At 39.5% G+C, this 14,726-nt stretch overlaps 3 protein-coding genes across 3 annotated transcripts; all 3 read left to right on the top strand.

Annotated features, from left to right (window-relative positions):
- Positions 1-1,006: 1,006 nt before the first annotated feature.
- Positions 1,007-1,597, top strand: CBG18872 (the record flags this gene model as incomplete). Its single annotated transcript, XM_002646414.1, has 1 exon — positions 1,007-1,597. One exon carries the CDS (start codon positions 1,007-1,009, stop codon positions 1,595-1,597), a length of 591 nt encoding a protein of 196 aa, XP_002646460.1.
- Positions 1,598-3,781: 2,184 nt separating this feature from the next.
- On the top strand, positions 3,782-6,590 carry Cbr-gpdh-1 (the record flags this gene model as incomplete). Its single annotated transcript, XM_002646413.1, has 4 exons — positions 3,782-3,973; positions 4,347-4,847; positions 5,583-5,810; positions 6,387-6,590. The coding sequence occupies 4 exons, from the start codon at positions 3,782-3,784 to the stop codon at positions 6,588-6,590; spliced, it is 1,125 nt and encodes a 374-aa protein (XP_002646459.1).
- Positions 6,591-6,996: 406 nt separating this feature from the next.
- Positions 6,997-14,456, top strand: CBG18870 (the record flags this gene model as incomplete). Its single annotated transcript, XM_002646412.1, has 16 exons — positions 6,997-7,104; positions 7,154-7,348; positions 7,396-7,521; positions 8,487-8,646; positions 9,196-9,407; positions 9,949-10,258; positions 10,603-10,731; positions 11,118-11,239; positions 11,287-11,380; positions 11,428-11,640; positions 11,906-11,990; positions 12,570-12,742; positions 12,855-13,030; positions 13,581-13,712; positions 13,835-13,987; positions 14,367-14,456. The coding sequence occupies 16 exons, from the start codon at positions 6,997-6,999 to the stop codon at positions 14,454-14,456; spliced, it is 2,478 nt and encodes an 825-aa protein (XP_002646458.1).
- Between the last annotated feature and the right edge of the window lie 270 nt (positions 14,457-14,726).

Raw genomic sequence — 14,726 nt, 5'->3', positions numbered from 1 at the left:
GACGTCGTCTAAATGTCTACTGAATTTTCAAGTCTTCCAAAAATTGTATTCTACCTCTCCGACTGACGTACAACTATCAGCAAGATGTCACTCGATGGATCGGTGTTTATCTTCATTGAGGCGTCGATATCTGCGCGCCGCCGGGTAGTCTGTCCCCGCAGCGGCCGACATCTCCCGGGTTCCGCCGCCCACTATACTTTGTGTGTGCCGACGCTCCGCCCACTTTTACTTTAATTCTTTTTTATGGGAAATTGACCGATTTGGAAGGTTTAAAATGCATTTTAAGGTACATCTGGTGTGAAAAATGTGAAAATAACAATGAAATTCGCGAAAAAAAACCTCGGAATTGGGGAAAATCGAGAAAAAACGAGTTTTGTTAGTGTAAAATGAGAAAAACTTGGAATTTTTAGGATTTTATTTAGGATTAATTCTTGGGTTTTGGGATGCAGTTGCCGGTAGGCATGCCCGCCAACTCATCAACCCTTTCTTACGGTACTACGCGCCCATTCGCAACGACGCTCCGCTACTCCGCTGATGCCGTACGCGTACCGCCCGTCTCGCCGACGACGTGGCAAGTCGTGTTTTTGGTTTTTAGGTTTTGGTTGAGTGTTTTTAATAGGGTTTTTTGCTGGTTTTCCATAATATTTTATATCGTTTGTACTATTTTAGTCCTTGGATAAGGATAAATTAGTAATTTTCTCGACTAAATCTCTTTTTATCGTTTACAAAGGCCACTGAATCCGAACCATCGGATAACTTGGGGGCCGAACCGTATTTTTTCGTCTGTTTACGCTTGTTTCGCTGTAGATTTTTGAAGGTATCGATTGGGCGAGTATAAAACCCAGTCGATTTCAAAAGTTTCAGAGGAATAAAAGCAATTTTCGTGAAATTTGGATAAATTTAACGGAAATAGTATCGTTGGCGTATAAATCGATTGATTGGCGAAGAGAAAGCGTAGTATAAAACGTTTGGAATTCCAGAGCAAAAACGAACGACGAGGAACGAAATGGAGGACGTTGAGATGGCACAGCCGGCTGAGAAGGATGGAGAGGCGGAGCGGCAAGCAGGAGGAAGCAGCAACGACGGATCGCTGTGGGCAGATTTCACCGAGATGGAAGAGTCCAAGGTGAGCGTGAGAGAAAAAATGAAAAGAATCAAAGGCTTCAAAAAGTTCGTCGAGAAGTCTGAAGAAATGGTGGAGAGTGTGAAGAAGGCGTTGGGAGATACCGCGCTGACGTCGAGGAAACAAGACATGATACTGGCGCCGGTGGTGAACTTGGTGGAGGAGATAGCCAAGGAAGTTTGGGAATTGGTGGTGGTACCGGCAAGAATGGAGTGCGGATACGACGAGGTTGGAGGAGTCACCGAAACATGGCAGAAAGTAAGGAAGACGGCGCTGAATGTGGAAGTCGTGGATCCAATGACTCCAGTAGGACCCAAGAAGATGCCGTTGATCCTCTGCGACTTGAAACCAGGATCGCTGGAGAAGATGATGGAATACTTGGCGTGCGCCATCCCAGGCCACTCGTTGGTGGATCGACTGAGAGCAGACGTTGAGGACTCAGAGCCAAAAATCAAGAAGCACCGTGCAAATTGAGGACAAGGCGAAGGAGCCGAATATATTAATTTTTTATTGTTGTTCTGTTTGCGCCCGCCAACTCATCAACCCTTTCTTACGGTACTACGCGCCCACTCGCAACGACGCTCCGCTATTCCGCTGATGCCGTACGCGTACCGCCCGTCTCGCCGACGACGTGGCAAGTCGTGTTTTTGGTTTTTAGGTTTTGGTTGAGTGTTTTTAATAGGGTTTTTTGCTGGTTTTCCATAATATTTTATATAGTTTGTACTATTTTAGTCCTTGGATAAGGATAAATTAGTAATTTTCTCGACTAAATCTCTTTTTATCGTTTACAAAGGCCACTGAATCCGAACCATCGGATAACTATGCTTTGAAATTTTATAATACTATAAAAACATTAACATTATAAGACCCCCATCACAAAAACTACCGTACCTCTTCTCTGTCTCCATAGTGCGTCTTTTAAAGGCTTATGGCGCAAAAATCAAAAAAAGTAGATCACGATTAAACTCATTTGAAAGAAGAATTTGTGAGAAATCCAAACATATAAGTTACACAAAAATTGACCGACAATGAACAAAGTTATCATCAAAACAAACAATTACTCTAATACCGTAACCCTCTCGAAGGCGCGTGCCCCTTCTTTCGAGAGAAACTAGGTCATGATTTTACTCATTTCAAAGCTGAAACATTGAGGTTTTCAAAAATATACATTTCATGAGAATGGGTCAAAAATGAAAAACGTTATGATCAAAAGAAAAAATTTTCAAAAAAATTATTTTCAAAAAAAATCTTTTTTTTTTTGAAAATCCGAAATTTTCTTGTCGCAAATGCACAAATGAGTCGAGAATGAACAATTATTTTCATTTTTGACCTTTCCCCAGTTGACCTAATTACTCTAATACGCCTCCCTTTGTAATTATATGACGCAATCGGATAAGCCGCCTTTTTTGTATGTTTTTCTATGGTTTTCAACATGCCTATTAATCTAATTAGTGTGAAAAAACACAAAAAAAGCATTGTAAAAGGCCATATGTCATTTTTAGAGGGTCAAAAACGGGCTAAAATGGACAAAAATCGGCTTTAAAAAGAAATGTCTGTCTGTGTGTCCTGATCTCCAGATGTTCCTTCAAATTCATTTCAAATTCACGTTACTGTACTTTTTCTCAAGTTGTACAAAGTTTTGTAGGTCTAGAGAATCCAAAAATAGCCCCCGAAACTGATCATTGACGCCGTTCTGTTCATTGACACCCCTCACGGTCTCTCCATCTCCCATACTTTCTCCTTTCGTACAATTTTTATCTGAAAAGTGCGTCAAACAGTCGTAGTACAGTAAAGTGTGATGTCATTCACGTGAAATTTGATATTCAGGTCAAAATACTAACTTTTTTGGACCCAAAACTCTGGAAAAATACTTTCTAGAAGGTTCTAGGACTTGGGATGACCTTGAAAATGGTCCTCATAAAAAGCAATAAAGATTAAGACTTGATGGGAATTGAACCAGAAACCCTTCGCATGGAATCCCAGCACACAACCACTACACCACAATGGTGGGGGAGGCTCCCGCGCCACCACCCACCGGGCGCCACGACCACCCCTTTTTCTATGGACTTAAGAAGGCGCCAAAATATTTGCACACTTGGTGTAGTGGTAGCGCTCTAGACTTTGGATCTAGAGGTCGCGGGTTCGAATCCTACCGAGGTCAAATCTTTTTTGCTTTTTTCGAGGAGCTATTTGAAGTTGTTTAGAGTCATTCTTACTAGTTCTTTCCTAGTTTTTGACAGAGTTAGCCACCCAAAAAGCTCTAAAGAAGACCAAAGATCAACAAGGACAAAGTCTAACGGATCTCTGCAAACCGTAATTTGCATACCACCCCGATCTTTGGTCCCTGACGCTTATAGATCACTGTTCTCCGTCTCCTATCTCTATCTCCCCATCTAGTTCTCTTTCTGAAGAATTCCAAGAAACTCTGCGTCTCCTTGCCTTCCTATACTCTCTCACCCGACAGTGACTTTTAAAGAGTGTCCACGTGAAGATGGCTGGTATCACTTATCAGTGATCTTTCCTAAAGATAAGAGGGAAGGGGGCGGGGCCTATGACTTTTGAAGGAGACACGGAACTTTGGATGGATGGGTGGAAGGAGTATAAAAGATCAGTGGTAGACAGGGTGAAAGTACAGTTTTTACTGCTATTACCTAAATCATGCCCTGCCAAAATTTCGACTATTGCTTCAACAACAACTCAGATGAGCTCCGTGGAGACTCCAGAAAGAAAATCGCCATTGTTGGAGGTGGAAATTGGGGATCCGCGATTGCTTGTGTTGTTGGAAAGACCGTAAAAGCCCAGGACGACGTTTTCCAGCCGATTGTGAGCATGTGGTGCAGAGATTCCAGGGTGAGTTTGCTTTTCAGGAGGTATAGAGACTTTCTAGGGGGCCTATGGTGCCCAGCACAAAAATCAAATGAAATTAGGCTTCAATGGGAATTGAACCCGTGACCTTCAGATTGAAAGACAAAGTTGTTACCGGTTGCGCCACATTGGTACTTGGTGCGTTTGCCGTAAGGTGGCGGCGCCCCTCGTTGCCCTCCGGCTACCACCACCACCCCCCTTTCTTATACACTATGGCACCCGTATTTCAACTTTTCCGCGTGGCCTAGTGGGCTAAGGCGTCTTTTCGAATCTAACACTATTTGGTTCGATCCCACCCGCTCTCTTTTTCTTTTTATTTTTTCGCTCTACCATATAATCCCCATTTTTCTTATTTTAGAAGCCCGGAGACACCACCCCATCAATTGCCGAGACCATAAATGCAACTCATGAGAACCCGAAATACCTCCCGGGACGCCGAATCCCATCCAACGTCATCGCCACGTCTTCACTTTTAGATGCTTGTGAATCCGCTCATATTCTAATCCTGGTGGTCCCCCATCAAGGAATCCCTCAAATTTGCTCAGAACTCCGCGGAAATCTTCGAGACGGTGCTCACGCGGTCTCTTTAACCAAAGGAATCTCATCGACATCTGAAAATGACGTCATCAGAATGCAATTGATTTCTGAAGACATTGAGAAGGCGCTGGGAGTCGAGTGTAGTGTTTTGATGGGTGCCAATTTGGCTGGAGAGGTCGCGGATGGCAAATTTTGTGAAGCAACGATTGGATGTAAGAGTTTGGAGAACGGAGAGGAGCTGAAGATGTTGTTTAATACGCCAAACTTCAGAATTCGTGTCACAACGGATTATGAGGCCGTGGAGCTTTGTGGAGCCTTGAAGGTAAGGGTTTGAGGATTTTTTTAATACAAAACACGCCTAGAAAATCTTAAAAAGCAGCCGAGTTATGACCGTTTGAAGTTAGCCCTATAGCTCCAAAGAGACAGCTGGGGTGTTTGGAGTGCAGTGGAGCGCAGTTGCATTCAACTTTTTTTGAATGTGCAATCATTCGAAAGCCAAGTTTATTTCACACATTTTGATATAAAAACCGTTACTCCAGAATTTAAACTAGCTGAGATATGAACCCTTAAAGTTAGTGAATGCGTTAACATCGGGTAGCTATTAGAAACCAGCTTGTAATAGAGCGCACATCCATTTTCTTGTTTTGCATGCACTATTAAAATGAAGCCAAAAAGATTTCCCACATTCTAAGCTTTCTTTCATTGTTCTAGCTACAAAACTAAAAAAGTTACGGTAATTTGAATTTTTGGCTTTTGAAAAAGTTGAATTCCGAAACTTCAAGTTACCGTAACTCAGCTAGTTTTTGAGCTAGAAAACTGAATATTATATCAAATTGTGTGTCATTTTACGGGCTTTCAAATAATATTAAACGTACATTGTGAATTTGCAAATTCGCTCCACTGCACTCCAAACACCCTGGCTCGCACTATAGAAATAGAGCTCTAACTTCAAACGCTCATAACTCGGGTGGTTTTCAACCGATTTTCACGAATTTTAGCTTGAAAAGTTGCAAATTTTACTTTCTCTTCACATTCACCTATATTTTAATTTTTTCAGAACATTGTCGCCTGCGCCGCAGGATTCGCTGATGGCCTAGGATGGGCCTACAACGTAAAGTCGGCCATCATTCGTTTGGGACTCTTGGAGACCAAAAAATTCGTAGAGCACTTTTATCCGTCATCCCATCACACATATTTCGAATCTTGTGGAGTCGCTGATCTTATCACCACTTGCTATGGTGGTAGAAATCGAAAAGTTGCAGAGGCCTTCATTAAAAGTGATAAGGTGAGACAACACACAAAGTACAAGAATGATAATGGTTTTGAACTTTTGAAATAGCATTGAAAAACTTGATTATTTTGATGAGAAAATAGTCGAATCAATTGAAAATTTTAGATTGATAAGAGCTAAAGATTTTAACAAATTTTGAAAAACTACTTTATAAAAGATTTGGGGGTCTCGGACAACCTGGAAAATGGTCCTCACAAAAAGCAAAAAAGATTTAGTCCTGGTGGGAATTGAACCAGAAACCCTTCGCATCAAAGTCCAGCTCACAACCACTACATCAAGCTGTCGGCAATGGTTTGGTGACGCAGGGTGGAGGCTCCCGCCGTTCCACCACCCACAGGCGCCGCCGCTACCCTCTTTCTCTATATGTTCCCGAAAACACCAAAACTTCCGCACACTTGGTGTAGTGGTAGTGCTCTAGACGTTAGATCTAGAGGTCGCGGGTTCGAATCCCACATAGGGAAAATATTTTTTGCTTTTTTCGAGGGACTGTTTGAAGTAGTTTAGAGTGCTGTTCACTAGTTTTTAATAGAGTTAGCCACCTACTAAACTCAAATTTCCTCTTTTTTCCAGCCCCTTCACATTGTTGAGCAAGAACTGCTGAAAGGACAAAGTGCACAAGGACCACCAACTGCTCAGGACGTCTTCGAAATGCTGGAAATTCATGAAATCACTGAAAAGTTCCCGATTTTCACCAGTGTCCACAAGATTTTCACTGGCGAGCATGGCGAGCAAGAGCTGTACGATTCGTTGAGAAATCATCCGGAATATGATTAGATCGATTAATTTAATGGATTTTTCTAGATTGTTTCATATTGAAACCGCACTTCTGACAAGCTGAAATTTTGATTTTAGCGCTGTTTAACAGCTTGATCTCTATTACTGGTATTTTCTAAACGTATTTTACATGAAAAAATAAAGTTTTGCATATCAATCGATTTGTCTTTGTTTGTTAAACACCATCATGTATTTGAAAAATGTCGAAATTCAGACTTAACTAGTGAAAGTCACTATAAATCAGTATTTTCTTTGAATGAGAATGCAAGCGCGCCCCGTTGCACGCCTAGAGAGCGGGCAAATCGAGGAGACAGCAGAGAAAATGCATTGGTTTTTCAACGATTTTCAACGATTTTTCCTCAATTTTCCCCGTTTTTTCTCGAATTTTCCACTTTTCCAGGGTAAAATGAAGTTGCCAGCGTTCAAAAAAGACGGAATGTCTCGAAAAGAGCAGAGAAAATCGGCGAAACAGCTGAAAAAGATGCAAGCCAAGGCATTTGCTCAAAGAACACCGGTAAAAATGGGATTTTGAAGATTTTTCTGGAATTTTTTTTGGGTTTCAGATAGAACAAGTGATGCGCGAGACGATGGGAATGACGAAAGAAGACAAAAAGAAGCGGAAACGGAAGAGACAGGCGGAAGCGAAGAAGGAAGCAAGGAAAATGGAATTTTTGCAGCAAAAACAGCGAAAAAATGGGGATTCGGAGGATTCTGATGAGGACGACGATGATCTAGAAAATGCTGAAGACGAAGAAGAGGTGAAAATTCTGGAAAAAAATTTTAGCCAAAAATTTTAAAAATTCAGAATTCCGCCAAAAAATTCAAAGGAATCGTAGAAATCAGCGTGAATAAAGGAAAAAGGAAGTATGGAGACGAAAGTGAGGATTCTGATGAAGATCTGACATATGAGCAATATCTAGAAGAGGTTCAGGTGGGGGAAATTTTTTGGAATTTCTGAAAATTCCATTTTTGACCATTTTCAGTGAAATTTCGTCATTTTTAGCGCATTTGTACCTGAAAAATGCAATTTGTAAGCTATTTTCAGCCCAGAAATGCTGAAAATTTGACTAGAAAAGTCGAAAACTGAAAAATAGCTGAAAATCTGAAATTTTCAGATTAATTGGAATTTGCTATTTTTGACCGATTTTCATCATTTTTAGCTAATTTTATGGTAAAAAAATGCGATTTTCTGTGTATTTTCACACCAAAAACGCTATTTTTCATCGATTTTTGATATGCAGAAGTCCGATTTTCAGTAAATTTCAGCCAAGAAATTGGCATTTCTAAAAATCTTTTTTTGACCGATTTATCATTTTTAGGCGATTTTAAAGTGGAAAATACGATTTTCTGGGTATTATTACATCGAAAAGTCATTTTTAAACACGAAATTCACAATTTTCAGCCAATTTCAGCAAAGGAAATTCGAACTTCAAAAATGTTTATTTTTGTCCGACTTTGGTCAATTTTAGGCAATTTCTAAGTGAAAAATGCGATTTTGAGGGTATTTCCAGGCTAGAAATGCTAAAAATCTGATCAGAAACATCGAAAATGAAGGTTTTCTGAAAGAAAATGGCTAAAAATCTGAAATTTTCAGAAAAATTCAAAAATCATGATTGTCGACCGATTTTGGTCATTTTTAGGCGATTTTAAAGTGGAAAATACGATTTTCTGGGTATTATTACATTTAAAAAAATCATTTTTAAACACGAAATTTATGATTTTCAGACAATTTCAGCAAAAGGAAATTCGAATTTTAAAAAATTTTATTTTTGGTCAATTTTTGACTAATTTTTGTCATTTTTTAGTTAGTTTTCTGGTGAAAAAAATACGATTTTCCGAGTATTTTCCACCTGAATTATCGATTTTTGACACCGATTTTAACCCTATTTCTTGCAGTCAGCCACCAAAAAACGCCGTGAAAATCAACAGGACGGAATCGAGGACGACGACGCGGCCATTCGAAAATACGGAGTGCTTTTGGGTGTGAATGAGCAGAAAAAGGAGCGGGATGGCAAGATGAAAGTGCCGAAATCGATGAAATCCGATGGATTGGATTGTGCGTTTTTTTTGGGGGGAATTTTTGAGCAAAAATTTGGTATTTTTGGTTGGAGAATGAGCTGTTTTAAGCCAAAAATAAGCTGAAAAAGCTAGAATTTGGCTGAAAATAATCTAAATTAGTCCAAAAATGGCCTAAAATAGTCTAAAAAGGGTCCAAAACGGTCCCATTTGACTGAAAAATAGCCTAAAATTATCCAAAAATGGTCCAATATAGTCGAAAGATGGCCTAAAATAGTCCAAAAATGGTCCCAAATAGTGTAAAATAGTCGGAAAATGATTTAAAATGCTCTAAATTGCCTTTAAATCGTCTGAAATAGTTAAAAAAAATGTCTAAAAATGCGATTTTTAGGCTAATTTTAAGACATTTTGAGTCGTTTTAGGCCTATTTTTGACCATTTTATGCTGTTTTAGGCTGTTTTAGGTCAATTTAAAGGCTTTTCAAGACATTTTACCATTTTAGGCCATTTTGGATCATGTTTAGACCATTTTTTTTACCCTATTTTTGACGATTTTCAGCCATTTCCACCCCCAGTTTCATTATTTTCAGTGCTTCTCGATTTCTGCGATTCTGAACGGCGTAAAGAGTTGATGGAGAATGAGTTAGACGATGATGATGAAGACGTGGAAGATGAGGAGGACGAATTTAGGGATGAGCAATCTGAAGATGATAGTGATAAGGAGGAGGAGAAGGAAGAGGAGGCGTTGGATTTGTCAGAAGGAGATGAAGACGTTGACGAGGACGACGATGAGGAGTCTTTGGTGAGGTTTTGAAGGAAAATTTGGGTCATTTTGAGCAATTTTAGAGCATTCTGAAGCCGAAAAAGGTCTAAAATGGACCAAGAACAGTCTGAAAATGGTCAAAAAAGAGCTAAAATGGTCTTAAATAGTCCAAAAATGGTCAAAATAGGTTCAGAAACGGGCTAAAATGGTTGGAAAATGGTCCAAAACCGTCTAAAAATGACCTTGAATAATCAAAAATAGTCCAAAAACGGTCTAAAAACGTCAAAAATAGCTCACAGAACGTCCAAAACTGCCTAAAATAGTCCAAAAAAGTCTAAAAATGGTTCAGATAGGCCAGATTTGGACCATTTTAGACCATTTTGAGCTATTTTAGATCTATTTGAAGACTGTTTTAGACCATTTTAGGTGGTCTCTTTTTCGTTGATTTTGGGCCTTTTTGGACCATTTTCTACCTTTTTCGAGCCGTTTTGAGCTATTTCAAAAATTCTGAAAAATCTATAAAAAATAGACCATTTTCCGTCAATTTCGGACCTTTTTGGACCATATTTTTGATTTTCAGATTGATGAAATGGTGACGGACGAAGAAGAGGATTCAGAAGACGTCACCACGACTTCAGAAGCTCCAGAAGTCGTCTCCGAAGACATTTACGGTCGAAAAATCAATAAATCGACAGGAGAGCTGATTCGTTTCGATCCGGCGGCGGCTCGGAGAAAACTAGAAGAGCTGGATTCAGCGATAACGTCATCTGGAGAGCAGAAGCAGAAAGTGGATCGAGCTGTTAACAGTATTATCAATAAGCTGTCAGACGCCATGTTGATCAAATCGCAACAAGCGATCGCTGAGCTATGGGCGGATAGCTCAAAAAATGGTGAGAAAATTGGCTGAAAATGGCCTAAAACAGCTTTTCCGAGTATTTTAACCGCGATTTTTGAATTTCCCGCCCCTGAAAATCCCTAGAAAAAACTTTAAAAAAGAACTTGCCACCGGTGGGAAGCGAACCAGCGATCTCTAGATCCAAATTTTTCGTCGAAAATCCCACTAGGCCATCTGAGCACTTTTTTGAAAAATCGCGAAAAACTAGGTTTTGGGGGTCCTGGGACTGTTTTTGAGCTCAAAAATCGAGTTTCAGGCTTCTAGAAAGGCCTAAAACTGGTCTAATTACCCCTAATTACCCTCTAATTACCCCCTAATTTCCCTTTTACCTATTTTCAGATGTCAAAAGTGCACTCTACAAATGCCTATCAAAGGCTCTTCTGGCTCCATTCCGCCTGCAGGACTCGTTGCTCACCACATATGGAGCATTCATCACGATGTGTCATACAATGATTAGCAATGAGATTTGTGAGTGATATTTGGCTGAAAATCGGGTGAAAATGACCCAAAAATTGTTTAAAAAGGCCTAAAATTGGATTAAAATGACCTAAAAACCCGGAAAAATGAGCCAGTTGCAGGTCTAAAAATTTTACAGACCTGAAAATTTTACAAGCCTGAAAATTTGACAGGCCTAAAATTTTTTTAAGCCTTGAAATTTGATAGGCCTAAAAAATTTTACAAGCCGAACCATTTTTTGCAAACTTAGAAATTTTACAGGCTTAAAAATTTTACAGGCCTTAAAAATTTTACAAGCCTAAAATTTTTTTGGCTAAAAACTTTTATATTTTTGGCCTAAAAAGCCTATTTTCGGCCTAAATAAGCCTAGAAAAAAGCCTGTAAACGCCTATTTTCAGCGGCCCACTTCGTCGAATGTTTCCTTTGTGACTTGGTAAAATCGATTTCCGACGCGGAGGAGCCCGACGACAAATCCATGGAGAATCGTGTAGTTTTCACGGCGTTTTTAGTCGTTTTTCGGGTAATTAGGTTACTGTAGCTTACTGTAGGATTACTGTAGTTTTGCAGATTCTCCAACCAGCGATTCTCGTTGAAATTGTGGAAAAATTGGAGGGAAATTTGAATCTAACCAACCTTTTTGCAGTCCGAACTATTGTTGCTTGTGAGTTTTAGGGCCTAAAAAAGCCTAAAAAATTTTCCCATTTTCAGACGCCTATAAATCGCTCAAAAAGACGGCCTGGCCACAAATCACTGCGAAAATCGATAAAATCGCCGCGGATTTTCAGAAAAAGCCGATTTCAGCACTGCCACGTGCGAAATTTTTGCTGGAAGAGGTGATAGGCCTAAAAAAGGCCCCACCAAAAGCCATTGATTATGAAGTGGTGGAGCGGCAAGTCAAAGTGCTCCATGGAATCACTAAAAGTGAGTTTTGGTGCAGGAAAATCATGTTTTGAGGTCCAAGTTTGGTCCAGAATGGTCTAAAATGGCCTATTTTAGCCTGAAAACGCCTTAAAATGATCAAATTTGAAATCTTGGCACGGTGCCAATTTTTCTTTTTTAGCCCGAAATGGCCTGTTTTAGACCATTTTCGATCCCAAAAGTCTATTTTAGGGCCTAACTTTGTTTCCTACACGCCTGAAAAAGGCCTATTTCAGCCTGAATGGCCTAAAAATATCGATTTTTGCAGAGAAAGGAAGCTCCGCCTCCTCGGATTCCAAAGAACTATCGATGACACTGATCGATTTGTTGCACGCCGAGGAGAGAGGAAGATGGTGAGATTTTCACTTAAAAATAGACCTAAAAAGGCCTGAAAAGCCTCAAAAAGCTTGAAGCCTAGAAAAATTACCATTTTAGGCCTGTAAAGGTTTCAGGTTTGTAATATTTTTAGGTATGTAATGTTTTTAGGCCTGTAAAATTTTTTGTCTTGTAATAATATAGAATCGGCCTGAAAAGCCTGAAAAGAGGCCTAATTTGTCTAGGAAAAAGTTTTTAGGCCTATAAAATATATAGGTATGTAAAGATTTTAGGCTTGTAATTTTTAGACCTGTAACATTTTATGAAATCAGCCTAAAAAGCCTGAATCAGCCTACGAGCCTTAAAATGTTCCTTAATCGACCTGTAAAAAGGCCTAAGCTAGCCTGAAAAGCCTTAAAATAGGCCTAAAAACCTAAACCAGCCTAACAAGTCTAAATTGGCCTGAAAAGCCTAAAAAGGCCTGAAATTGTCTAGGGAAATATATTTTAACTTAAAAATCATTTGAAAAGGGCCTTTTTTTAAGGCCTAATACTGCCTTTGAATAGCCTAAATCAGCCTCAAAAAAGCCTACAATAGCTTAAATCGGCCTATTTCAGGTGGATCATCGGATCGGCATTCCGATTGCCCGAACAAGGCGGCTACGGCCTTCTGGCGTCAGCCGCAGGCGCCAATCCCAAGAAGACGACGTCATTCCCACCAGAAGTCGTCGCACTGGCGACGAAGGCCGGCATGAATTCTGAGATTCGACGTCACATCTTTTGTAGTGTTGGTGAGTCACTTTAGGTCCCTTTTTAGGTCATTTTAGGCCCATTTAAGGCCCTCCAAGGTCTAATTCGAGCTGTTTTAGGCCTATTTTGGCTCATTTTAAATCAAATTTTCAGCCACCGCCGATGACGAGGACGACGCCTTCGAACGTCTTCTGAAACTTCAGTTGAAGGGGGAAAAGGAGCGAGAACTGGTCCATGTCCTGATAGCGATGATGATGAAGGAGAAGACGTTCAACGCATTCTACGCGACACTTCTTCAGCGATTCTGTGAATTTAATAGGAGATTTGTGGTGGGTTTTGGGGCTTTTAGGCTGTTTTTGGGCCCTATTTTAGGCCTTTTTTTCAGCCAGAATTGGTCATTTTAAGGCCAAAATAGGTACTTTTTGAAGACCAGAACAGGCCTTTTAAAAAGGCCCTTTTTAAGGCCTAAAAATTTGGCAGGCCTTAATTTTTTACAGGTTTTACAGACCTAAAAATTTTACAGTCCTAGAAATTTTACTGGCCTAAAAATTTTACAAGCCTAAAATTTTACATGCCTAAAAATTTTACAAGCCTAAAATTTTACAGGCCTAAAAAATTTATAAGCCTAAAATTTTACAGGCCTAAAATTTTACTGGCCTAAAAATTTTACAAGCCTAAAATTTTACATGCCTAAAAATTTTACAAGCCTAAAATTTTACTGGCCTAAAAATTTTACAAGCCTAAAATTTTACATGCCTAAAAATTTTACAAGCCTAAAATTTTACAGGCCTAAAAAATTTATAAGCCTAAAATTTTACAGGCCTAAAATTTTGTCAGGCCTAAAAAGGCCTATTTTCGAATTCCAGAAAAAAATTCCAGATCACTCTCCAATTCGCCCTGTGGGACCGTCTTCGTGAGTGTGACCAACTGAAACCCTATCAGCGATCGTCGATTGCTCAGCTTCTACAGTACCTCATCGCAAATGAGGTCATGTCGATTACGGTACTCAAGGTGAGCAATTTCAGGCTGAAAATGAGCAATTTTGAGCCAGAAGAATAAAATTTTTGACAACTTTGAGCAATTTTAAGCTGAGCAATCGGATTTTTTCAGCCAAAAATCGTCCTAAATTTCAGACTGTCGAATGGGCGACACGATCCGCGGCACTTACAGTAATCCTGAAGAAACTGTTCATCGGAATTGCGAAATCTCCAGAATCCGTGCTCAGACGCGTCTTTGAGCCGGTTGTGAACCCGCAAAAACGAGCCAAATTCGAAATGCTGTCTGAGGTGAGTTTTAGGAAAATTGTGAGTTAAAATGAGTGGAAAAACCGAATTTTGTGCAAAAATTAGGCCTGAAGGGGGCCTAATTGGGCATAGATGGGCCAAGGTAGGCCTATTTTGGAGCTCATAATTCGAATTTTGGGCGAAAAATGGGCCTAGTTGGGCCTAGATAGGCCTGAACAGGCCTAAATAGACCTATTTGGGAATTTCGAAAAAAAACATGTTTTTTTTTCGAAATTTCTGAAAATGATCAATTCCGTATAAAATGAGCTAAAAAGTCGAATTTCTCACAAAAATGGGTCTGGACTGGGCCTAAATAGGCCTAAATGGGCCTATTTTGAAATTTTGAAAAAATTCAAAATTTCAAATTTCCCGCTTTTTCCAGGGAATGCGAGTGTTCTGGCACATGAATCTGAAGGATGTCGAAGCCTACCGTAAGGTGGACCAATGGATTATGGAGAGTGGATATGACTGATAAATTTTAAGCTGAGCAATTTCGAAAAAAATTTTTTTTTTGAAATTTTTGATTTTTCAATACTTTCAAGTTGTTCATTTTTTGTTGATTTGTTGATCCCTTATTGTTATCTTTTGATTGATTTTCTTCACTTTTACATCATTTTTTAATATAAAATGTTTTTGAAAAAAAAATATTTTTTCAGATTTTCTAAATTAAATTTTCCAGATTTTCTCCCTTTTTCTTATTAAATTGTCCTCGAGAAAAAAGAGCACACTGAAATTCTAGCTC

Source organism: Caenorhabditis briggsae (genome assembly GCF_000004555.2).
Source record: "Caenorhabditis briggsae complete genome, chrI, whole genome shotgun sequence".
NCBI lineage: Eukaryota > Metazoa > Nematoda > Chromadorea > Rhabditida > Rhabditidae > Caenorhabditis > Caenorhabditis briggsae.
This window is presented reverse-complemented; position numbering and strand designations above follow the sequence as displayed.